The sequence below is a fragment of the Rattus norvegicus genome, chromosome 3 (genome assembly GCF_036323735.1).
Source record: "Rattus norvegicus strain BN/NHsdMcwi chromosome 3, GRCr8, whole genome shotgun sequence".
In the NCBI taxonomy this organism is placed as follows: Eukaryota; Metazoa; Chordata; class Mammalia; order Rodentia; family Muridae; genus Rattus; species Rattus norvegicus.
Window position 1 is genome coordinate 90,541,784 of NC_086021.1, and position 25,329 is coordinate 90,567,112.

A 25,329-nucleotide genomic window follows, 5' to 3' on the forward strand; every position below is an offset into this window, starting at 1 on the left:
GCTGTCCGGGGCGGTTTCCTCTCTAGGCAGTCATCTCGGTGGCGCTGGGGTAAAATTGCGTCAGTTTCGCCTAAATCTGAATCAGGGCCGGCCCCTCATTTACAAGGTCATGAATAATTATGTAGGATCTGTGCTTGTTTGCATACGGTGCGCCGGACTCGGCTTCAGCATCCTTTTCCTACTCCTGGTTCCCTACATGAATATTCATGAAAGCGTGGGGCGTGCCTCTGGGCGGGGCGAGGGGAGGGGCCCCGGGGCTTGCACTGGCTCGGTCCCGTGGTGACGGTGGCGGCGGTGGCAGCAGCGGTCACTAGCGTCGGGGTGTCTCGCTGAGTGAAGCCGGTCCCGGGGGAGCGCGTGAGTGCGCGGCAGCCGGAGGGGGCGGGGTCTGGGGATGGGGGCGGGGAAGGGCATGGAAAGAACCCTAGCAGCCAGGACCTCAGATTGGGGCGGCAGCGGTGGGAGGGGGTCAACAGGAAAGTTTGCGAGGGCCTGGGGCGCTGGGGACGCTCGGGCGCTGCGGAGCTGGCGCGTGTGTGCGGGGGTGGAAGGCGTCTGTGCAGTGAGCCAGAAGAAAGCGGGGAGAGGCGAGGGTGGGGCGGGGCCGAGGGCGGGCGGAGCTGCTCGAGGGACCCCCCTCCTTGCCCTCACCGGTCCCCTTCCATGGCTCCCACGGCACGCCCCCATCCACCCCAGGCCGCCCCCACCGAGTCCCTGTCGCCAGTCCTCAGTCTGTTCCTTCGCGGGCTGCTTGGCATCTCGCGCAGTCTTCGGCTGCTGCCGCCCCCTCCTTCTCCACCCTCGTCTGCTCCTCCTCTTCGGCTAGCCGCTCGGTGTCCGTAAGCTCCCCAAGGAGGTCCTCCAAACAGCCCCTTGCCCTGGGCTGTTCCGTCTTCCTGTTTGCCCCCCTCTTCCAACGCTTATCCCTCCTGACCATACTAGCCGAACATCCAGCGGGAGACCCTTAGGGACCACCCTGCTTGCCCTCAGGCCCTTCTGAGTGCCCATCCAGGGCTGGGGCTACTTAGCTCCTTTCCATTCTTTGGGGGCAGCCTCGACTCCCAGGGCTGCTTGGCTTGCCTAGTCCACTAAGGGTGGGGAGTTCCTGAGGTAGTGCGATTCTGCAGCTTATGGCCATGGCGTTGGTTACCTGGGGCTCCTGGCTGGGGCCTGTCCACCGTAGCCACCTCCCCTCTTGGAGGCTCAGAGCCTGTTTTCATCTCTCCAGCTCCTAATAGCCTCAGAGTCCATCAAGCCCCCAGGTGAGAGGGTTTTTCCTGTTCTGGACTGGGTTTTCTCCATTTCCAACCACCCACACAGTATCCCTTGCAATAATGTTCAAGGACAAGGAAGCAATCTTGTATATATTTTTAATTTAATTTTATTTTTTCTGTCATCTCTCCTCCCTCATGCGTTATTCACCCACATACAAGGGAAACAGCCTGTGGTAGTTGGCTAATCAGCCAATTGACACTGACAGAGTCTGTACCCTCTTTAAATAAGCTGGGAACAGGGTCAAGGGGATGGGGACACCGTTTGCCAAGGCTGGGCACCACAGGTCGCTTTTAGAATTGAGAACTGTCTTCTCAGACCAGCTGGAGTGGGAGGGGAACTTTGAAGTTGCTGGAAGGGTTGGAGAGGGTTGGGTTGCCCTCCAGGGCTATGTGCATTCCAAGTGTGTGGCGGCTTCTCCCTTGCTCTTGAACCAGAGGAGCAGTCCTCTCTGTTTACCACTCTGCAGAGCCTGAGTGGTCTTGTGAGTGGGAGGGTGCTTCAGCAGCCAAGGAGAGAACTGAGGGGGTGGAATGCCTGAAGAGTTTGAGGTGGGGGACATGAAGGAATGGTCTCGAAATGCAGCCTCTAGGGTAGGGGGAGAAGTAGGTAGAGGTGGTTACCAAGGATGTTAGCTCACGGGAGACACTGAATGGAGTCACATTAATAACGGCCAACTGTTACTTATGGCTTCCATGTTTGGTATTTTGCATGCATCGTTTGGCTTGAAACTCATCTAAAACCCGATTTTTTTACATAGTGAAACAGCCTTGGAGTAGTCGCACAGCTCTAAAGTGATAGACCCATTTAGCTGTTAAATCTTACAATATCAGATCCAGAGGCTCCTGGCACATGCTACTACCATGTGGCTATCATCTGGTTTAATTTCTTCTCACCCCTCAAAACTCCTTCAGGATGCACACACATTCCTATTCCACAGGCTTTGCAGGTCCCTCCCTGACTGTCCTGGAAGGGGGAACCCCGGGGAGTTTTCCCCTCAGTTATACACCCCACCCCCATGCAATCAAGCCCAGTCAGTCCTCCCTGCCCATCCTGGGCCGGCTCCTCCTTCCCCTTGGCTAGGCCCTGGAAATCCAGTGGGAGGCCATTGCTATGGTAACAGGACTAGGCCCTGGCTTTACCTCATCAAATTCCAAGCTGAAGCTAAAACGATTGAGAAATTAAAGGGAAAAAATGTATTCCAGATGTTTACTTTTTATTTCTTATTTCCCTGTGTTTGGATGAGACAGCTCATGAGTGCTGGAGGGGGGCAGGGTTGTGGAAGGAGAATGGGGGGGGGTAGGGAGCCACTCCCAGCCATAGAGGGAGGGAGGAGAATGGGAAGAGGGGGGGCCGGCTGTGGGGCGGAGTCCCAGGTTGGGGAGGAGCGGGTTTTTCCCGTCTCCCATGAGGTGATTCCAGAGACTTGAGAGTTTCTGGCCTTCTTGCTGTGCTCAGAGTGGACACCTCTAGTGGGGCTCCTGACCCAAGAGGGCTGCCTCAGACACTGTAAGTAGGGTATCACAGGAGGGAGCTTGGGGTGGTGTGGGTGGAGGTGGCTCCCTGATGTGCTAGATCATTCGGAGGTTCAGAGCCAAGAGTTGGAGAGTTGTGTCAAGAGTTGAGGATGTGGCTGTGGGGAACCTTCTCAGCCTCCTCCCGGAGTTCTCTCTCTTCCTGTCCCACACTGCCTGGGTTAGAAATAGACTTCCTTGGCTAAGCCTGTTGCCTCTCCTGGCTCTCTTCCTCCTCCACCTCTCCCTTTCCTGGGTCTTCACCCACCCCGGCTCACACTGCTTCCCATTTCTCAGGCAGGGTGTGCCGTATGTGATGAAAGGATCCACTCTCAGGGAAAGCACGGCCGTGGCTTCCCCACTGCCCCAGGATATGGAGGAGGAGCAGGCGCCCGTTGGCTCAGAGCCAGGTACCAATGGGTGACGGGTGTAGGGTGGGGCCGTGCCTGGGAGGAGGGCGGGGAAGGTAGAGGCTGCACCCCTATTCTGTCCCGGCAGGTAGTTGAGTGACAGTTGAGGTGAGAGGCAGTGAGTCTGAAATGAGTGCTGAAGGGCCTTGGTGACTGGTGGGGGTGAGGTAGATGTGCAGCTGGTTTGAGACAGGTCCAGGGACTCTTCGAGAAGGAGACACCGAGGCACAGAAGGAGAAATGGAGTGCACTTCTTTCTCCCTGTCTAGACTTTTTAAATGCTTAGCTGAATGAGTGGGTGATACAAGATTCTATTATAGAAGGTTGTGGCCGTGAGTAATTCCCAAGGTCTTTTATGTGGCATTACAATGCCTTATATAGAAGGTAGATTTCCGCCCTTGATTTTTTTTTCTTCCTTCCTGTGGGAGATTTACTTCTGTTTGACATAGGTCAATAGAGAGTCTGCATTCCTGATAACGAACTGGATGACAGAGGTGGCCTGGGAGTGTGCGAGAGGAGGGGCAGCAGGGAGACAAGGGGAGCTCAGCTAGGATAGAAACTTCCTATGGAAATGTGGTATATAGGGTTGTATAAAGGAATAGGGTAAATTGGGTACCCAGGCTGACTGCATGGCGGGCCAGGCGGATGGAGATGCTTATTCATTCACTCCATTCGATAGGAAGGAACCTCTGTTAGCAGCAAAATCGGATGCTAGAGGAATAAGGTGCCAGAGCACCCACACATAACCCTCGCTTTTAACTGGTAAATGTTATAGGAGTTTGGAGAAGGTAGGCTATATAATGAGTGTGAGAAATCAAGGACCGCTTCATGGAACAGGGGGTACTGATTTGCACCTAGAAGGATGGGTTCCAAAGTTTGAGTGTGGAAGATTTGGTGCAGCAGGAGTCCCAAGAATTTATGTTTCACAATTCTCCTGACAGTTCCTAATGAGTCCTTCCTTCTGAAAGGTGACCCACGAGCCAAACCCCCTGTCAAGCCCAAGCCCCGGAGCTTGCCCAGCAAGCCAGCTCTGCCTGCCAAACCCAGCCTTCTGGTGCCTGTTGGGCCTCGTCCTCCTCGGGGTCCCCTGGCTGAGCTGCCTTCTGCCCGGAAGATGAATATGCTGGCAGGACCTCAGCCCTATGGGGTCAGCAAGCGTCCACTCCCATTTACATCAAAGCCTCCAGCTGAGGCAACTGCTGGGGGAGAAGTTACCCAAGAGTCCGGGAAAGAGGACTTGCCCCCTTTAACACCGCCAGCTCGGTGCGCTGCTCTGGGGGGTGTGCGGAAGGCCCCTGCCCCCTTCCGTCCCTCCTCTGAGCGGTTTGCAGCCTGTACAGTAGAAGAAATTTTGGCGAAGATGGAGCAGCCTCGGAAAGAGATCCCTGCTAGCCCTGACCGACTCTGGGGGTCCCGCCTCACCTTTAACCACGATGGAAGCTCTCGATATGGCCCTAGGACCTTCGGTGCCTCCTGCCCCAGAGAGGAGGATAATAAGACCCCTGCCAAAGCATCATCCCAGGAGAGGACAGCAGAGACTCCCGCAGAGTGCCAGGAAGAGTGTAGCAAGACTCCTGAGGCGAGGTAAGGGCTAAGAGTTCGTATAGTTCCTGGAAGTCTTGAAGGGGCTATGCAGTAAGTGGCTCCAGTTTGGGGTGTTATCTTTACTGTCAGGTTACTTACGTGAATTCAGGCAAACCCAGGCTAAGTCCCAGAGTATCTCTGTTGCAAATGGTGGTGTTAGTGCTGTGTGTGTGTGTGTGTGTGTGTGTGTGTGTGTGTGTGTGTGTGTGGTGTTAGGAATCGAACCCAGGGCCTTGTTCATGCTAGGCAAGTGCTTTATCATTGAGCTACATCCCCAGCCCTCTATAGCTCTCTTTACAGAGTTGATACATGTTATGCTACAGAGTCATACTGTTCAGTAGACTAGTTTGTAGCCCATTCAGTACATATCTGTGTCCTTTGGAGGAAGGGACAGTTAAGTTCTCTTTAGAGATTGGAAAACCCAGGCTCCAGAGTGACTTCCTAAAGTCTCTCAGTTTAAATCCAGACGCGTATGATTCTAAAACCTGTGCTCTTAACTGCTAAGGTCTCCTGTGGCAGAGCACCATGTGGCCCCCAGGGAGGGGTATGCTGGTATCCGTAGAGTACAGTCTGCCTGTGAGGAGTGTGATGGGCCTCAGCTGATTTCTGCAAAGAGATTTCTTCTGTTCGGAGGCATTTTCCCAGATGCACTTCTTACCCACAGTCGGCCTGTGTGTAAGGGAAGGCCGGCTGGGAGGCGCTTCTTGGGCTAGGAGACACATGGCCTGGAGGGACATGAGGGTTTTGGCCATCTAAGATTTTCAGGGCAAGAAAGCACCAGCCTGAAGAATGCAAAGTTAGGCCTAGTGGTTGCCTTCGCTTGCCCACTGTGAAAGCTAGACCTGTTGTGGTCTGGGCTGAGCTTGGAGCTGAAGGCCCTGCCCTGCCCTGCCCTGCCCTGCCCTGCCCTGCCCTGCCCTACCTTACCCCACCCTCCAGCCTGCCCTTTTCTCACTGGAAACACCTGGTGGTTGTGTTGCACCACCCAGGACCCTGGCTACTGGGAGGCCATCCTGCTTCCCAGCCTGATTCCTCTCTGCATCTATGAAGGGTTCAGTCTTGGAAAATCACCCCCACCCCCACGTCCTTCAGGAAGTACCAGCAGGGCTGCTGGGACCAGTTGCATTCTGGCCAGAGAAGAACTTTAACTCCTCAGGGACTAGGAGAGGAAGCCATTATCTTCTTGGGAACCTCTGAGGGACCTGGACACACATGATGCTGTTCTATGAGAGAGGGGGGTGGGGATTTAACCCTGTGTGGACAGGAAGGGAGTGGATGTCATGTCCTGGGCATTTGCTCTGTGGGCACAGCCTAGCTTCCTTATCCCTAGAGCTTCCAGGCCAACTTCAAGTTCTGAGGTGTTTAATCTTTGGGTGTTGTTAAAATTGCTTGGAAGGGATAACTACCCCCCCCCCTTTTCTAATTTGGGACAGACTTCACCATTCTTTTTGTTTTGTTTTTGTGTTTTGAGGCAAAGTTTCTCTGTATAGAGCCATGGCTATCCTGGACCTCGCTTTGTAAACTCTCAGAAATCAGACTACCTCTGCCTCCCTGGCACTGGAATTAAAGGCATGCGCAACTACACCCATGGCCCAGTTACCTCCCCTTGTCTCTCTTCCTCTCAGGATCCTCACTTCCAGCCTAGCACTGAACGGGGACCTGGCTAAACTGGCTAGCTCTGGACCACCTTCTGAGGTGAGTTGTCTTCATGTTGTGAGTACAGCTGTGTAGAGGGGAGCTGGGCAGTCATCTGAGGTCACCTCTTATTCTCTTAGAGTTTAGATGGGGGAAACTGGCCCACGGACTTGCCCAGGGACCTGCTTTCAAGACTCAGATTTTGTTTTAAATTCCCAGGCTAGTGTGCCTGGTCATTAAGGTAGCTAAGTATGGTTGGTCATGATGATTAGGAACAGTATTTATGATATTCTAGCATTGACCAAGCCTCTACTGTGTGCTGTTGGCATGTTGTAGGGGTATTAGACAATTTAATCCTTTTTGTTATTCTGGCTTTGTTGGCCTCTTTTGAGAGTGCCAAGACCCAGGCTAAGCAACTCTCTTGGCCTGAGGCAGACTTGAAATATCTGACTCTCTAATTCTCCCTGGCTATGCCTAGGTTCAGAAAGGGTAAAGTCTGGACTTCCTATACATTCCCTCGTCTTATGAAGCCTTTGAGCAAAGTATGTCAAAAATGGCCCTTGTTTGGAGAGCCATTGTCAGCTCGAGGCTGTTCCAAGTGCCCTGGAATAGAGATGTGTCTCTATGTATGTGTGTGCTATGCGTTGGAACACCAGAGAACAAAATAAGCATTGCGCATGCTGTAAGGATTTTACTTCCCAAAGGCAGGCAGGCAGACACTAAGATAGACATTCTGTAAACTGGCAGATACACAAGGTGTTGCTGGGAGAACTGGGAAGGTCATGCGCTGGGTGAGGGTAGTGGGAAGTCCTCACTATGTAGGTCAGGCAGCGAGTGGTGTGGTGCCTGAGGAACACAGCCATGTGCAGAGAGGCAAAGAAGCCAGGAGCTCTGGGGGTGCGTTGAGAGGAATACTAGGTGGTAGTGAGGACCAAGAGGCAATAGTATTAGCTGGTACGGTGGCCTGGAGACCTCTGAGGACTTTGATTTGAACAAGGAGAGGATGCCATTGAGCAGTTTGAGCAGTTACAGGAGTGGCATCTGGTGGCCTAGTTGTAAGGAGACAATGAAGAGGTTGCAGGAGGGAGATCAGAATAACAGCCAGGATCAAGAGGATCCAGGGGACTTGACGGATGATAATGGTATGGACCACAGAGGGTCTTTTAGGAAGTGGTGGGATCTGGATTGAATCTGTAGGTGGTAAAGAGGGGGACATTCAGAGTCTCTCCTGAGGAGGAAGGGAGAGAGCTTGCAGAATCCAGGAATACCCCAGGGCACTCGGCCTTAGCAATTGGAAGGGCGAGGTTCCCACTTACTAAGAGGGGGACCTTTAAAGGCTAAGCATTGCTAGGAGACAGATGAGGAGTTTGCTTTTGAGTCTGCTGAGTTCATGATGCTCTTTAGACATCCCAATGGGAATGTCAGTCGGATGACTGGATAGAGTGTGACATTTAGGGGAAGTGAGTGTGTCGGAAGGGATATCTTCGGACGTCGTCAACGTAGATGGATGGTGGCTGAGACTGACTCAGATCACCAAGGGAGTAGTGGTATACTGGAGAGAAGAGGTCCAATGCACAGCAATGGAGACAGGAAGAACAACTCTAGAGCCTGGCCAAGCAAAGAGTGTGCCTCTGCAGGAGTGTGCCAGCAGCTGCCCGTACCTAGGTTGGCTTGCCTCCTCTGGTTAACATCAATTGGCTTTAGCTACAGGAAGGTCCTCAGTGACCTTGGCAAGTATTTAGGCGGAAGGCATGAAGGAGAAAGCCTGGTCAGAGTGAGTCTGGGAGAGGTGGGACAAGAGGAACTGTGTGTACGGAAGGTAACCAATACTTTGAAGAAAACACCTGGTAGCTAGAGAGATGTGAGGCCAGATTCCATGTCTCTCTCCTGTTTTCTGTTAGATAAGAAAGTAGAGCAATTGCTGTGCTGTGGGAGGGAAAAGTCAGTGATGCAGGGGGTTGGCCTTAGCCTGGAGCAAGGACAGTACCTAGTCACAGAAAGGGAGCCAAGCCCTTAGGCTTCCCTGCGACTGGTGGTGGGGAGGAAAGGTGCAGAGTGTTGGCTTTCTCCTCTGTTCTCAGAGGACTGGAAGCAAGGCTGTTAGCTGAGAGAGTAAGGGAAGGAGGTGTTGGAGGTTTCAGGGGAGACTTGTAAATATGTTGTCTGTCGGGTGAGGAATGGGGATGGGGTAGTGGCGGGTGGGTGTGGGGTGGGATGCAGTACATTGGGGAGTACTCTGGAACCAGTTTGTAGACCAGTGATGAGTCTGAAGGGAGAGCAGGTATCATTGCTGTGTGTTTTCCTCTAGCCATGTAGCTGCCAAGGTTCTTGAGCTGGCCGACAGCTGCCTTTAGACAGCTCAAAACAGTATGATGAGCGGAGAGATGGCGTTGAGGTCTGTGCTGTGTGAAAGGCAACTGTTGATAGTGGTGAAAGAGAATTGAGGTCTAGGCGGGGAGGTGGGGGAGCTTTGAGAAGGAAGTAGGGTTCCTGACCCTCGGTTCCCAAAGGGGTTGAGGAATGAGAGAGCTGGGAACATAAAAAGAATGAACAGGACAAATAGGAAATGGGATGGGCCAATGGCCGACTTGAAGTTGAGATTGGAGACAGGGGTGATGAGAGTTACTGGGAAGGACTGGTGCTAAATGTATGACCTCAGAGGAATGCAGGGAACTGAACCAAAGGATGCTCGAAAGTTTACTGCTCTTGGAACCACTGCGAATTATAAAGGTGACATTGGGAGGCTTTCAGTGATCCAGGGATTACTATTTTCAAAGATGAAGTAGCTTTCAGGAGACTGGTGGGGATGGGCATTAAAGATACAGTTTAAACACAGACTTGGGAAGTAGATTATTGCAGAGGAGAATGGGGATTGGGGTTAGGGACTGGAGGAGGAGTAGAATTCTTTCCCAGATCCAGCAGGCGATGACACAGCACTGCAGGCAGAGGCTAGGGGTCATGACCTCAAGTGGTCGGCGTTCAGAAGTTGGGCAGGTGTCAGTATTCATTTAAATTAAGTGGATTCACTTAATGCATTTGGGGAGAAAGCAGGGTGGAAAAGTGCAGGAGAGCCTGGTGCTACTTCTGCCTCCCTCCTTTCCCTGATGTCATCTCTCTGTTCCCAGTAACCATAGCAGATTTTTTTTATGCTGGGAGTCCACAATCACAAATCTTATTTAATCCTTACCTAACTATGAGGTGGACATTGACATCAGCCTGGGAGTACAGGTGGGAACCCAAGGCCTCAAGAGACCCCATGGACGGAGATGTTCAGCTTACAGGAGGCAGTACTAGGCTTACGTAAGCCACGTGCCTTTCATGACTCCCCACACTCTTTGCTTGAATCCACAGCCTCTGTGCTTCCTTGGGAGGTGCACAGAGCAGAGACTAGAGATCCATTTCTCCTCTTGACAATGCTCGGAGATGCTCTGGGCTGGGAATGAACTTGTAGTTTTCTGGGGGAAGCCCTTTCAGTTCCATTCATGTAAATGGCCAGCAGATTTCCCCTTTCTTCTATTTATAAAGCATGGGTTGTGTGCCTGAGAACTGTAGCCTCTTGGAGGAGATCCTTAGGTGAGCCTTGGGCTTTGAGTCACTGAAATACTGAGAATGTTGCAGGTGACTAGAACATGGCGCCTTTTATGGGGCGATGACCTGGTAGAAGAGCCTTGCTTGAATTCATTGCCTGAGCCTTGCCCTGTGTGAGGCTTGGACCCAGCTGAGAAGTGACAACTCTTGATCTTTCTCTTGCAGGTTTCCAAGACCTGGGTCACCTCAAGTGCAGACCCTGTTTCAGAGCATGGCGTCTCTACCAGCCCAGTCCTCCTGGCTAAAGTCTCTGTCCCAGCCTCCGAGTCTCCCCAGCTTTCAAGCCAACAGAGTTCTCCCTGCCAATCTCAACTTTCAGAAACCCAGAGTCCTGCAGCTTCTGAGGGTTCGATCTACATCCCTGTGACTCCAGCCTCCCCTAGTGTAGCCTTGCCTGAGGAGCCTCCCTGCCATTCCCCTAGCTCAGAGCTACCTGCTGTGGCAGCCCCAGAAACCCTCAGACCCAACAGCTCTCCTGTGGAGACAGTCTCAGGGCACCACAGCCCAGAGCAGCCCCCAGTCCCCTTGCCTCAACCCTTGATTGAGGGGGCTGAGTTGCCGGACATTACACGAACGTTCCCGTGTGGCGAGGAGGCAGCAGCCAGGGGTCACACAGAATCCCGTCCAAGCAGCCTGGCTCAGCGCCGTTTCTCAGAAGGCGTACTTCGGCCACCTAGCCAGGACCAAGAGAAGCTGGGAGGCTCACTGGCTGCTCTGCCCCAAGATCAAGGGAGCCAGTCTGCTCTAGATCGTCCCTTTGGGAGTGGGACAGAGTCTAACTGGAGCTTGTCACAGTCATTTGAGTGGACCTTCCCCACAAGGCCCTCAGGTCTGGGTGTGTGTCGGCTGGACTCCCCACCTCCATCCCCCATTACAGAAGCCAGCGAGGCTGCAGAGGCTGCAGAAGCTGGCAACTGGGCTGCATCGGGCAGGGAAGAGGGAGTGTCCCAGCTGGGACTGGGAACCCCATCAGCTCCAGAGAGCCCAGGAAAGCCTGTTTCTGGGGTTCAGGGAAATGATCCAGGCATATCTCTAACCCAGAGAGATGGTGGAGATAGTCAGCCTCAGTCCCCAGCTGTTCTATCCCCGACAGTTGAGGGCCCACCGGGAATACCCTTACTTCAGGCAAAGGAGAACTATGAGGACCAGGAGCCATTGGCGGGGCAGGAGTCCCCCATTACTTTGGCCACTAGGGAGGCAGCCCTACCTGTGCTAGAGCCAGTACTGGGACAGCAGCAGCCAACACCCTCTGACCAGCCCTGCATCCTCTTTGTGGATGTACCTGATCCCGGGCAGGCATTGTCCACTGAGGAGGAGGTGGTCACCCTAGGCTGGGCAGAGACTACCCAGCCCGTGACAGAGGCTCAGGAACCCGGTAGCGTGTCTCCTGGGCCTACAGGCCCTGAAAGCAGTTCTCGATGGCTGGATGATCTCTTGGCATCACCACCACCCAACTCAGGAGGCGCACGGCGGGCGGCTGGAGCCGAGCTAAAGGATTTACAGTCACCAAGCACCTGCTCTGAGGTACGGTGGGCATAGGGAGGGATAGGGCAGCAGAGTAGGCTTTAGGTGGGCTTCATTCTTTTAACATGGACACCAGAGAGGGCAAGGCAGCAGGGCACCCACATCTCATTCTCTGCAGGCGCTAGCAGAACTGCATGGGGTTGTGCTTAGGGTTCGGCTGTTAGAGTTCTAGTCCTGACACCACTAGCTGAGCAGTCTTAGGAATGAACCTTCATTGTAACCTTTGCCCTTTCATAGAAGTGCGGGCACATGGCATACACGCAGACATAGGCCAGATCGACCTCGGGCATCTTTTTTTTTTTTTTTTTAAAGATTTATTATTTACTTTTATGTATGTTAGTGCTCTATCTGCACGTACAGTTGTATGCCAGAAGAGGGCATCAGATTCCCTCACAGAAGGTTGTGGGAATTAACCTCAGGAACTCTTAGAGAAGCAGGCAGCTCCCTTAACCTTAACCGCTGAGCCATCTCTCCAGCCCCCAGGCATCTTACTCTTTTTAAGATAGGGTCTCTCTGTACCTGCAGTTCCCTCATTTACCTAGTCTGACTGGCTAACGAGCCCCAGGGATTCTCCTGTTTCTGCCTCCCCATCACAGGGATTAAAGACACATGGCAAAATCTTTTGGGTACTAGGGAGCTAAGCTCGAGTGCTGACGCTTGTGCTATAAGCACCTTCCTGTGTAGCCATCTCCCCAGCCAATGAAATGGAGAAAGTGCCTCATGCAAGGTACAGCATATGCCAATAGTCAACCTGGGTATATTATGCAAGGGAAGGAACGTTGTACGGACTTGGAGGGCCTGGGCTCACCAGCTAGTGTAGGTCTATTACCTGGGCTTGCTTGGCTCTACTAATTCTCTGCCCAGGTGTGAGTCAGATCCTTCTCTACCCTCTGCCTCAGTTTCTGTGTCTGTCAAAGGGTGATGACTGTGCTAGGCTGTAGCTCAGAGAGTGAGAGGATTAAATGAGTTAGGGCATGTAAAAGTACTGAGGTTAGTGTCGGGCTCATTATAAATGCGTTGTACGTGTTGGCTTTTACAACTGGAATTCCTCTTGAGCTCAAGAGCTGTTTTGTAGACCAGCAGCTGAAGCCCAGAGGAAGTGGTGCCTTGTGCAGAGTTACCCAGCGAGTTAGTAGCTGGGCTTAAGCCAGGACCAGCCCAGTTGTCCTCTCTCCTACCAGACTGCATTTAAGGGCTGGGATCCAGGTGGCTTTTTAGGCAAAATTTCAGTCCTTGACTGGACTGGTTGGGGTGGAACTGGAGGCAAGGAGGAGCCCCCGGAGGCCCTCTGGAGTTTGGAGGAGTAGGAAAGGGTTAACACCACACTGACTCCTGCAGTAGGTGTGTCTGTCCCAGGATGTGGGTGACTCAATTGGCTTCTGGGCGGGGCAGCCAGAACTGCAACTGCTCAGGGAGCCTGGATCCCGACCAGGACAGGCGGGAGCCAGAGCCGTCGGACAGGTCCTGGCTAGGGGAGCAGCCCTGCCCTGTGCCGGTACCTGGCTCACCCAGCAACCCCAGGGTGGTCAGTGGGTTGGTGCGGGGCATGGCCTGGCCCAGGGAGAGGGAAGCCAGCATGTCTGTCCTGGAACGGCTCCTGGCCAACGCGGCACTGCGGGACGAGGCTGGCAGGCTCCGAAGTCCTGAGCCCCAAGCCTGCCCGCCCTCTGGCTCTGGGGTGAGTCAGGGAAAGTTGGGTGGGGGTGAGGGAGTCTCGTGCCCTTACTTTCCTGGGCTGGCTGAGGGTGGAGTCTTCCTGGGGAAGGCTGTGCAGAGGGGAAGAAGGCCTGAGTGCTCATTGGTGCTAGAAGAGCTCTGGGTGGTGTCCTTGGTTTGCAAGGTAAATCTAAGTCAGTTTCCCTTCATTGACAGTGTGCCCCCTCCTCCCAGTCCCATATTTAGGCCTCTCCTTCAGGCAGGCTTTCTCCTGGCAGACAGCCAGGTGTTGCTCAAGGGCTGTAAACATGACCACAGGACTGTCCAACTGTGTGTCCATGTGTGCCAGGCTGTTTAAATGGCCCTTGATTGATCATCTCACAAAGGTCCCTTGTAGTAGGAATTACCTGTTTAAGAGTGCGGATCCTTAGGTCCAGAGTAGGTAAGTGATTTGCTCAAGGTCACACAGCTGAAATCTTTGCTGCATTCTTCTGCCAAAGTGGGGCTCAGAGGCACTAGGTAGCCATCTTTCTCAATTTGGAATGTCTCCCACCTGGATTAACTCTAAAACTTCCCTTCCCTCCCCCCCTCCCTCCCGCTTCCTCTTCCCTTTTTGTTTTCCTTTTTTCTCCTTTCCTCTCCTCTCCTCTCCTTTTCTTTTCTTTTTTTAATTCCCCTCTTTCCCAGGGACTCCTTGGCTGGGCCCAGAAAGACCTGCAGAGTGAGTTTGGGGTTGTAGCAGACTCACACTCCAGCGGTTTTGGTCCTTCCAGCTGGTCCCAAGATGCTTCTCAGACCTACAGCCTTGGAGGCAGGAGCCCCGGAGGAGACCCTGGTCTTGGGAAGAGAGACTGGAGCAGCAAGTGTGGGCAAGGATCTGGGGAGGGGAGCACTAGGGAGTGGGCCAGCAGATGCAGCCTTGGCCAAGAGGTGATGGGAATCGGCAGCAGCCAAGATGAGTGTGAAGTGCCTGTCCATGAGCGGGCAGTGGGAAAGCCGGCCCAGCTTGGGCTTGGCCCTCAGGGCCTGGAGGCTGATGCACAACAATGGGAGTTCGGGAAGAGGGATTCCCAGGACCCTTACTCCAGCCTTGACAAAGAGCTCCAGGACCAGGAGTTCGGGAAGCGGGATTCCTTGGGTTCTTTCAGCATCCAGGATGCAAGCCTTCAAGACTGGGAGTTTGGGAAGAGAGCGTCGGTGAGCACCAACCAGAATACAGATGAAAACGATCAAGAGCTGCGGATGAAGAACCTCTCTGGTGGCTATAGTAGCCAGGATGCTGAAGAGCAGGATCGGGAGTTTGAGAAGCGAGATTCTGTACTAGACACCCATGGCAGCAGGGCCATAGCCCAGCAGGACCAGGAGTTTGGGAAGAGTGCTTGGTTAAAGGATTACAGTGACAGCAGCTTAAGGGCGCTCAGCTCACAGGAAAGAGGATTCGAAACACGATCTCTGAGCTCTGGGTTCAGCCCTGAAGAAGCTCAGCAGCAGGACGAGGAGTTTGAGAAGAAGACTCCAGTTGGCGAAGACAGGTTTCGTGAGGCCGGCAGGGATGTGGGTCAACTGGAGGAAGGAGCATCTGGGGGCCTGCTGAACCCCAGTACACCTAATTTGCAAGATGGAGCTGCCAGGCCGAAAGAAGAGGGCAACTGGCAAGATGGTGCCCCCAGCCAGGAGATCACAAGGCTGCAGGGGAGAATGCAGGCAGAAAGTCAGAACCCTACCAACGCGGAGTTGGAAGACAGAGCGAAAGAGCAGCGAGGCTGGGCTGGGGACTTCAGCCTTGGCGTTACAGCCCAGTCAGAGGCAGCATTTAGTCCAGGGCGGCAAGACTGGAGCCGGCACTTGTGCACGGAGGCCTCTGAGGGTGGCTATCAGTTTGGCATCATTGGCAACGACAGAGTAAGTGGTGCTGGCCTCAGCCCTTCCAGGAAGAGTGGACGTGGCCACTTTGTGCCTCCTGGAGAGACAGAGGCCGGGGCTGTGGACTGGACTGACCAGCTCGGTCTCAGGAACTTGGAAGTGTCTAGCTGTGTGAGTTCTGATGGCTCAAGTGAGGCTAGAGAGAATGTTGTGGAAAAAATGGGCTGGTCAGACAGCCTGAGCTTGAACAGTGGAGATTCTGAGGAGCCCAGGGGCATGGGAGTTGGAGAGAAGGACTGGACTTCCAATGTGGAGGCAAGGAACAGAGATTTGCCAGGGCAGGGAGAGGTAGGAGGGCACAGCCAGGCCAGAGAGAGTGGTGTGGGGGAGCCCGACTGGTCAGGGGTAGAGGCTGGAGAGTTCCTTAAGTCAAGAGAGCGTGGAGTTGGACAGGCAGATTGGACACCTGATCTTGGATTGAGAAACATGGCCCCAGGGGCAGGCTGCAGCCCTGGAGAGCCCAGGGAACTTGGGGTGGGTCAGGTAGACTGGGGTGACAATCTAGGCCTTAGGAACTTGGAGGTGTCCTGTGACCTAGAGTCAGGAGGCTCTCGGGGCTGTGGAGTTGGGCAAATGGACTGGGCCCAGGACTTGGGACTCCGGAACCTCAGGCTCTGTGGAGCCCCAAGTGAAGTTAGGGAGTGTGGGGTGGGGAGAGTGGGCCCTGACCTAGAGCTAGACCCCAAGAGTAGTGGCAGTTTGTCCCCTGGTCTGGAGACTGAGGACCCCTTGGAAGCCAGGGAGCTGGGGGTTGGTGAAACAAGTGGGCCAGAGACACAGGGTGAAGACAGCTCATCACCTTCCTTTGAGACTCATTCTGAAGACACTGGAATGGATGCAGGAGAAGCCCCCAGCTTGGGAGCCAGGTAATTGTGCTCCATCTCAGGGCTGGGAGGAGGGAAGGTGTGGTTGCTCTTTAAATAAGGGACCTCTCTGAGGAGGGAAAGTCAGATCTCTCTGTGGACTCCACTGTTTTGAAAACAGAGTCCTTGAGGGCTGTGACTGTTCATTTCTACATTTTGTATTTTATGATGAACTTTGAAACACAAAAGTTAAATGCATTCCATTTTAGAAGATGAACATAACATTTAAGGTACCATTTTGGGCTTTCTCAATGGCTGTCTAGGGAAGTGGAATCTGGTTTCTGGCGAGTCTCTCTTTTCTCTCTCTCTCTCTCTCTCTCTCTCTCTCTCTCTCTCTCTCTCTGTGTGTGTGTGTGTGTGTGTGTGTGTGTATGTGTGTATGTACAAGTGCACATGTATGCAGGCACATAATATACAAGCGTCTTTGCCTATGACACCACCTCTGCTGTCATCTCTGCAGTCTGTCTTTTTGGGAACACACTCTCTCACTACTCTGAAACTCGCCAAGTAGGCTAAGTAGGCAGGCCAGGCCAAGGAGCCTCAGGGGTCACCTGGCTTCTGCCTCCCCAGTGCTGGAATTACAAGCACATACCACTGTGTCTGGCCGTTTTTCCTCCCTTAAAGCAAAGCAAAACAAGAAAACATGGGATCCGGGGATTGTGCTCAAGCGTTCACTCTTGCCAGGGCCGCACTTGACCGAGTGAGGTGTCTTCCTAGTACAGTTTCTGGTGATCTCTGTAGGCCTCAAGCTCTGATGCAAAAGGAGCTCCTGGGATGCTTGCACAGGTACTAGAAGGAACCCTGTGAAGCCCAGGTTACCACAGCCTACATTATAGTGGATGGTGACTCTGGGTGTCTGACAAGGGGTTGGGAATTCAGGGATCTAGCCTGTTCTCGTTGTAGTACCCAGAAGAGCAGTGGTTGAGGGATCTGAAGTGTTGAGAACTTCAACAGCCCTGTGACCTTGACCCTCAACCCTTTTTCTTCGTTTTTTGTTTTTTGAGGCAGGGTCTCTATGTAGCTCTGGCTGACCTCAAACTCCTTAGGTAGGCCACAGTGGCCTCAAGTTCAGAGAGAGCAGCTTACTTCTGCTTGCTGAGTGCTAGGATTAAAGGCATGACTTGGGGGTGGGGGGCAGGCTGGTAAGAACCAACCAGTCTGTCTCATGGATGTTCCAAAACCAACTGAGTTGGTTTCATACCTTGTGGAGAAGACATGGCTTCTCGTTCATTAACATTTCCATCCATTGAGATTTGGTTTTCTTCTCTTCGGTGTGGAGAACACTTTACCTTTTTCAGTCCCAGAGTGGGAGCTTCCTCCCAGGCATGTGGGAGGGGAAGGAGAGGGAGGTGTTGGGTGGGGGTTGTTCTAAGTGGAAGGGCAGATGGCAGTGGGAGGAAAGCAGGAGAGACCAGGAAGGGGCTAGAGAGGCTCTGGGTGGGGGTTGAGAGAGACATTTGGTGTGGAGGTGGACGAGGGAGAGAGCATAGGGTTAGGAAGGGAGCTGAGGAAGGGTGTTCTCAGTCCACTTGTCTGGTTGAGAGGAGGGGCAGGGGACAGGGATTGGCTGAGGTTGCAGTGGTATCAGTAAGGGGTGGAAATGTGTAGATCTAGATGTTTAGGGCAGGGAAGGGGGGTGCTACTGTGAGCCTGGACTGGTTGTTGGGCTTTGAGCTTCTGTTTCACCACTTACCGAGGGAGGCCTAGGGTTCTAGCAGCAATAGTCCTTGGACAAGGGAGCACAGGTTCTGTGTCCTCAGTTTTCTTTCTGGGACTCGGCCCTCTCTGCCTGAGTGTTCAGCTGTGCATTTTACTGCATAGATGCAGCAGGAGAGAGATTTTACTGCTGTCTTCCTGTCAAGTCGAGAGTCAGCGTGACTGTCTTAAGGTGGTAGAGGCCACACTAAACGCTTCTGACTCCCTTGTCAACCACTTTCAAGTGCAGCCACCCTATTCAAAGCAGTGGGGGGTCTGCCCTCTGCCCCACTGGGGTTGGTTCTTGAAGAGGGAGAGCAGCTTTCGCTTGGGTGTTTTAGGATGGAAGGAGGACGTTCCTCTAAGGCTTAACAGGACAGTGGCAGACAGAATGAGGATGGTTTTGATGATGAAGCTTCTGGAAGCTCCCTCTCAGCAGCCATGCTTTTTTTTGGACACAGCTACCAGGATCCAACATGTGGTCACCTGAGCTTAGAGTTCAGCCCAGACACAAGCACCTGAGTCTCATTGGATACAACAGAAAACATGTTTCGTCCAGAGCTGGAAGGAAATCATTGTCTGGGAGGGCCTCTGTGCATGCCATGTTTTCTGATACATGTCCTTTGTGATACAGTCCCATGTTTGGAAAGAGCTGTGTGCTCTGTGGCCAATGCATGTGACCTAGTGTCTAATAGCATATCTAGGACTTGAAGTTGAGCAAAGTTTTCCAGACTTACCTGACTAATGTCTGGTGAGCGGCTGCTATGAGCTCCTGGTGTGGGGAAATAAACTGTGGAATGCTTATCTTTCAAGAAAAATTTGGAGATTTCCTTTGCATCAGGAAGTCCTTGAGTATGGGTCAGAGTAGTCTGGCTTGGGGCCCATCTGCTAGTCTGGATTCTCTACCCACCTCTGTGGCCTCAGGCGAGTGACCTGAAACACTGGCCTTTTCTCCTCGGAACCCATATTGTCATAAGTAAAGTTGAGAATTCACTCGGGGCATTCTTAGAGCTTGTGTGTAGAAAGTTAACACATGCAAAATGATTGATACAAACCCCGCCTCTCCTGTGGGAATTGCTTAAAAACAAATAGCCGAAAAGGCTAGTCACACCTGTATTTGTATCTGTTTTTGCGAGTGTGGGTGTGAAGTGTCCATAAAGGGACACCTCTTGGGGACATTTTTGTTGCTGTCCTCATGTTGAACAAATACATTATGGATGGCAATCGTTGGTCAAACTGCTGGCAGGAGTAACTATGATAAACTAGCATGGTGTGGGGGTATGGGGTGAGCTTGAGCTGTTTCTCTGGTTCTAGGGCCATCTCATCTTGGAGAGCCTGACACTCCTGGGTCTGCTACAGCTGGTGCAGGATCTTTTTTTTCTGGTCTCTGTCTTTCCTTGCTCCTGCCCTTTGGACCCCACTATACAAAACCTTCCCAGCCAGTTTGAAATCTTTGTAGGCTCTAAGAAGACTCAGAGGTCACTCAGTCCAGCTACCTCATTTCAGAGATGGAGAAACAGAGGCCCAGAGGGAGAGTGTGATTTACATGAGTTCCCTCTGCTCATGATTGTGAGTTCCTTTCATTCCTGTGGGCCCTAACTTTCTGAGTCCCCTCCATGTTTCTTTTTGCTGTCTTTGGCCCTTCAGATGCATCATCCCAGCCCCAATACTGATGCTTCCTCCTTCCAGATCTTAGAGCCGGAAACACCAGGATGTGTTGCAGATCTGTCCCCTGCATTTGTGTCAGAAGTAGTGGTGGTTGTGTTGGGCAGTTTAGGTGTTAGCCACGTTGGGTGGTGCATTTGGAAGGTTTAGGTGAGCATCCTCTCAGGCTAAACACCTCTGTTGATGAGGACTATGGTAGCAATTTGTAGCTATCAAGTATCAACTATGTTATAAGCCCAGTGAAATTCTGCTAGTTCAGTGGCCCCCATTTAACAGATGACAAAGCAGAGGCTTGGACTAGGCATGGGACTTGGGGCCAAGGCTGGCATGGGTGTAGGGCCTAGTAGGCTCAGCACCCAGATTCCTGTCCTTCCTGTCCTGCCAGGAAGCCCTTAGGTTGTGGATGACGTGGGCTCCCTGTAAGGGACGATTCTCAGATGCAGAAGGCAGAGTCGCTTGGGTGGGACCAAACTCCCCAGGGCTCCATGTTTCATACCCACTCGGCAGAGTTCCTTGCTGCCTTCTGCCGTCAGTGGGCTGAGAGTAGATCTTTCTCTCTTTTCTCAGTTGGTTCACATCCTCTCAGGTGCCTTGTTGTCCAAACTGGGTGGGGTACCATTGCCGTCTGGTAAGAGTCACCTCCCTGACTCTAAGCTGGCTTCAGGATGAGCTGGCTTTGGCTCCCATCCAGCCTCGTCCTTCATTTGGTTGTACTGCATGGCCTCTGCTGCCTCCTCCCTCCCTCTCCCTTCCGTGCTGCTTTAATTTCCATCCATCAGCAGCTTATGGAAGGACAGACTGACTCGTTTCTCCCTAGCCCTGTCTCATCTTCCTGGTCAAGCTTGACTCACCTGCCTGCTTCTTTACTTTCCTCAATATCGACAGCTACTCAGCAGCCTGGTTTCCAGGCATTGCCCGCTAGCCTTCACTACCCCTGCATGTGTTAGGGTGTGGCTCTGGGCTGCGCGTGTAGGTGTGATGAGTGCCAACGCCCACCCACCCTATCCTAGGTGTTCCACGAGTGAGCATGTTTTAGGGAGTGGCAGCTGGACATGGTGTGGGCGGTGCCATCCTGGTATTTATGCCTTCTCTGAGGGAACGCCAGGCAGAAGGCACATTGCTGTGCTGAAGTCCAAGGTGACCCTGTCTTCTCATCTTTTGTGTCATCTCCTCTATGGGGCAGAGATGCTGGGGGTCCAAAGACAAAAAGGAGACTGGCTTTGCCCTTGAGGAGCTCCCAGACAGGCAATGGAGACAAACACACAGACTGAAATCAGTCAGAGCTGTAGTTTAAGGGCCATAGCTCTCAGGGCTGAAGGGTTGTGTAAGCTTGGGGAGGGAGCAGATGGGCCCAATCGTGGCTTATCCCAGGAAATGTGACCGTCCAGCACGTGCTCCTGAGTGGAGTAACTCCGTAACTTAGGGCAGCAGAAGTACGTGTTATCTCTGGGAATGTCCTGAGTGCTGGATGCTATGCTGACGGGCTTAGATTTTTATTTTCCCTCACTAATAACTCTGTAGAGAAACAATCAGTATTTGCAGGCAAAGGGACTCATGCAAGAGCTTAGCTATAGGTACCGTTCCTAACTGAAGAATCTAAAACCCCAAGTCTGAAACTTTAAAACACATTTCTTCAGAGTCACATATTTTTAAATTTCATGTATGGGCCACTTGCTTGCCTGCAGATCTGGGTATTGTGTGTATGCATTGTCTGTGGGATCCTCTGGAACTAGAATTAGAAGCGGTTGTTAGCTGTCCTGTCATCTCTCCAGCTCCACACAATCTGGAACTTTATGAGCACAGCATGGTATCTCATAGAAACGCACGCCTGGCCTCAGTGGCATGTCAGTCTGCATGTACAAGGTAGATATGAGACACAAAGGACATTTTGGTTTAGGTTTTGTTTTCCCGGTAGCTCCTTCTGTGGCTAGGGAGACAGCTCAGCCAGGAAAGCACTGGCAGACTTGAGTTTGGTCCCTAGAAACCAGTAGACAGGCTAGATGTGGTAGTATGGTAGTCTTACAGTGCTGGGAAGGCAAGGAGGGGAACGTTTCTGGGACTCGCTGGCCTGCCCACTTAACTTACCTGATGAATGTCCCAGGCCAACGGAAGAGCCTATCAAAGAAAAGAGAGCAGGGCTGGTAAAAGTGCTTACTGTCAGAGCTCGACTGTCCTAGTTTGATCTTTGAGACTCACATGGTAGAGGGAAAGAACTGACTCCCAAGTGTTATCCTTGGAGATGGATGGATGGACAGATGGACACACAGACACACACGCAGACACACACGCAGACACACACACACACACACACACACACACGAGAGGAGATTATTGAATATATAGGTTTGCATGCATGGATACACAAAGAGATCTTATTCTATGCATATGCAAATATTTTAGAACTTGGAAAAGTCCAGACAGACTCTTCGATGAAGGCTGCACTTGTAGCATTGTCATAAAACCTGGACTGGGACCTTCCAAGCAACCAAGCAGGCTTAGTCCTTTCTTTGTATGCTGTATGCTTCCGGGGAGAGAAATGAGGTCTCACGAGTAGGTGAATGACTTTGGTTTCTGGCCTGTCCCTTTTGCAGCCCCAGCAGGTGCCTGGCTCGCTCTCCACCTTCTGGCTCCCAGAGCCTTCTGGAGGGGATCATGCCAGCCAGCGGCTCTAAGGGAGCTACTCAGAGGGAATCAGCAGCTTCTGGCCTCAGGGTTCTGTTGGAGGAGGATGGCGTCCCCACAGGTGCTGGCCAAGGGGAGCCCCAGGAGTCGAGCAGTGACCCTTTGCCTTCCTCGAGGCCTCAGCCTGATGGCGAAGCCAGCCAGGTAGAAGAGGTGGATGGCACCTGGAGTCTTACAGGGGGGGCTAGGCAAGATGAGCAGGGGTCAGCCCCGCCCCCCCGGCGGCCTCCCCGAGGACTTCTGCCCAGCTGCCCCAGTGAGGACTTCTCCTTTATAGAGGTCAGTGGAGGGTGAGCATGTCCTGTGGTGGATGGGCTGTTGGAAGGGTCAGGGTATATGGGTGGTGGTGTCAAAGCCCCATTCCCAGAGCTTTCCTGAAACAGACACAGGCTACAGGGTGCCTCATGACAACAGGAAACTGCAGCAGCCATCTGCTCTGGGGGCGATGTTGAGGTGCTCCTCTGGGGTGAAGCAGGGCTATGGGTCAGCAATAGCAATGCTGTTACTATTGTTTTGAGCAGGACACTGAGATCCTTGATAGCGCCATGTATCGGAGTCGTGCCAACCTAGGGCGTAAGCGGGGGCATCGGGCCCCAGCCATCCGACCTGGGGGTACTCTGGGCCTGTCAGAAACAGCAGACATGGATGCTCGGCTCTTCCAAGATTCAACTGGTATGATTAGTATTAACCGAATGGGGTCTGTGTCACTGTCTGACTTGTGTGGGGGTAAGGGTGGTGTCTGGCACGTTGCTATGTTTCCACTTCCCTTTACATTTGCAGAGCCAAGGGCCTCCCGGGTGCCATCTTCAGATGAGGAGGTAGTGGAGGAGCCTCAGAGCCGCCGGACACGGATGTCCTTAGGCACTAAAGGACTGAAAGTCAACCTGTTTCCTGGCCTGAGCCCATCCGCCTTGAAGGTACCAATCAGCACACACACCCAGACATCTGGCCTGCCAGCCTTACACCCAGCACTTCCGCCCAACCGTCCATACATCCATACACCTCACAGTCCCTTCCCCATCTCTTCTCTCACTGTGCTAATGAGGGGTCCAGCAGGCTCCCTTGTTCCCTGCTCCACTCTGTGTGGTGTGGCAAGTTTGGTGGAAGAAGGAAGAGGGTGTTCTTTCATCTCAAAGCCTCTGGGGTACTGGTGGGGGGAGGGGGATGGGCATAGCTTACACCCATGAGTAGCTCAGGCGGAGGGCGAAATGTAGGTGTAAAGGGGGAGTACAACCGTGGACTGGGCTGTTCAGTAGGAGTTATTTCCTGACTCTGGCTGGGAATGGGAGGCGGCTTGGGTAGGGTTTCTTGTAAGCAGTTTCTCTTAACCTTGAGGTAGGCACAGGAGTTGTCTCTGGGGTGGGGACAGACAAGCAAAAACATAGGTGTGAGAAGTCAGTCCTTTGTTCAGCCTTGTTCACTGAATTTTGTTCACCTGATATCTTTCTGATGTGTTCAGAGGATCAGCTCTGAGGGAGATCTTTGACTATTTATAGAGGGGTTCAGGCCTGGTTCAGGGCACTGCACAGTCTTGGTAAAGCCCTGGTCTTTTGAATCTCCATGCCTGTTATCTATCATCCGTGTTTCCTAGGCCAAGCTACGCTCCCGGAACCGCTCAGCTGAGGAAGGGGAGGTGACAGAGAGCAAATCAAGCCAGAAAGAGTCTTCTGTCCAGCGCTCTAAGTCCTGCAAGGTCCCAGGGTTAGGGAAGCCCCTTACATTACCCCCAAAGCCAGAAAAATCCTCAGGGTAAGTAACAGTTCTAGGTATTTTTTATTTCCTGGGCTTCGAGTATTATTCTCCAAAGAGGAAACCCATTTTACAGAAGTGGAAAACTGGAATTCAGTTGCTTCATGTTAAGTAGGGGCTTCCAGACCTGCAACTGAACCCCAGGCTGCCTCTTCTGACTGGGGAGTAGATGTTCTTACCTTGTTCAGTTTCTTTAAACTTTGCTTCTGTGACCTTTGTACTCTGCCTTCCAGGTCAGAAGGATCATCGCCCAACTGGCTGCAAGCCCTGAAGCTAAAAAAGAAAAAGATCTGATCAGAGGCTGAGGTAAGGACACGCTCCTGGTCTTGGGTGAAAGAAAGGAGGGCCTGGTGTGGAGAACTTGGGAGGCCGTGTCCTGTGCTCTCTCTTCTAGCCCTTAGCTCTCCTCTTTCTGTGAGGTTAGAAGGAGGCAGGCGAGACCTGCTTAGACCCCTTAACTTCTCCCAGTTTATTCCTGAGACTGGTGTTTATCCTGGAACTGAAGAGAGGGAGAGGCTTCCATCCCAGCCTGCATCCTATGTGGTAGACAGTCCTTCCGCTGCTGTGGCTGCCCCTATGTGCTCAGCGAGTCTGTGCAGCTTAGAGCTTCTCACTTGAGGTCCTAGCAGGGACCTCCTCAGCACTGGACTCACATGGAAACCAGGATGCCCACAGGGCAGAGGAAGCAGGAGCCTTGTCTCTTCTCTGACCTTTGTCCTCTCTTCCACCCAATTACAGGTCCTTCCCATCTGGCAGTCTCAGGCAGTGCCATTCCTGTGGGGTCCCCAAGTGAGGAGACAGCTGGAGCCCCACCAGGGCACAGACTGCAGCCTCCTTTCCCCTCCACTTCTGCGGAGTGTCTGGGAGGCACATTTATGCACTTTGTATCACCGTCCCAACTTCTTGCACCCCTTCCGCCCCAGCTGGACCCCGTCCCCAATGGTGGAAGGTCTTGTACCCCTCAGTCTTCCCTTCACCCTCTTTGCTTCCATCTTCGACCTCCCTTGGGTTTTCTTTTGATACCAATTTATATCATTTTTATAAAAGCCTTTGATTTTTGTAATGGGTGGGGCCCCACCCCAACCCCACCCCAGGTCTCCCTCTGCCCACTAGGTGCCCCACAGAGACCAATGACATTTTACCACTTGAAACAATGAATAAAGTTTTTTGGGAATTGGTGTTGTCCAGGATTGTGGTGTGTGGTGGGGACTTGTATTCCCTGACTGTGGGGCAGCGTTTGGAAAATGCTACTTCCTCACTGTGTTAGCTTAGCTTTTCCTTCCTCTGACAAACTATTTGAACAAGCATCTCAAAGGAGGAAAGATTTTCTTTGTCTCATGGCTTCACTTCATCAGGCGTGGGGGGGTGTAAGGGTCGGGGAGGGGCAGGGTCGAAAAGAACAGAGACTATGTTGTCTGGGAAGCAGAGAATCCCTTTGTTTTGGGGGTAGTGGGTTTCCTTTTGCTTTTTTTCTACCTGCTTCTCAGGTTGTACCTCAGGGTAGTACCGGGGACATTTGGGCTGAATCTTCCCTTTCTGGAAATGCCTCCTTAGAAACCCAGGGATGTGT

The 25,329-nt window shown here is 52.7% G+C and overlaps 1 protein-coding gene across 5 annotated transcripts; it reads left to right on the forward strand.

Annotated features, from left to right (window-relative positions):
• Nucleotides 1-222: 222 nt before the first annotated feature.
• Nucleotides 223-24,937, forward strand: Tnks1bp1 (tankyrase 1 binding protein 1). 5 transcript variants are annotated; one of them, XM_006234486.5, is made up of 12 exons: nucleotides 223-357; nucleotides 3,084-3,196; nucleotides 4,164-4,779; nucleotides 6,405-6,474; nucleotides 10,168-11,526; nucleotides 13,870-15,971; nucleotides 21,920-22,289; nucleotides 22,532-22,682; nucleotides 22,791-22,927; nucleotides 23,602-23,759; nucleotides 23,993-24,065; nucleotides 24,498-24,937. In XM_006234486.5, the coding sequence occupies exons 2-11, from the start codon at nucleotides 3,103-3,105 to the stop codon at nucleotides 24,051-24,053; spliced, it is 5,118 nt and encodes a 1,705-aa protein (XP_006234548.1). In that variant the 5' UTR covers nucleotides 223-357; nucleotides 3,084-3,102; the 3' UTR covers nucleotides 24,054-24,065; nucleotides 24,498-24,937. The 5 variants fall into 5 exon arrangements, with proteins under 5 accessions (XP_006234548.1, XP_017447659.1, XP_006234547.1 ...); XM_017592170.3 differs by having other exon boundaries at nucleotides 239-357; nucleotides 3,088-3,196; XM_006234485.5 differs by lacking the exon at nucleotides 223-357 and adding an exon at nucleotides 408-1,262.
• Nucleotides 24,938-25,329: the final 392 nt, after the last annotated feature.

Excerpts from the sequence above, each read along its gene's own strand:
- Tnks1bp1 (XM_006234486.5), top strand. The coding sequence starts at position 3,103 with ATGAAAGGATCCACTCTCAGGGAAAGCACGGCCGTGGCTTCCCCACTG. Across the intron at positions 15,972-21,919 it reads GCCCCCAGCTTGGGAGCCAG|CCCCAGCAGGTGCCTGGCTC; the intron begins GTAATTGTGCTC and ends TCCCTTTTGCAG. Across the intron at positions 22,290-22,531 it reads AGGACTTCTCCTTTATAGAG|GACACTGAGATCCTTGATAG; the intron begins GTCAGTGGAGGG and ends TGTTTTGAGCAG.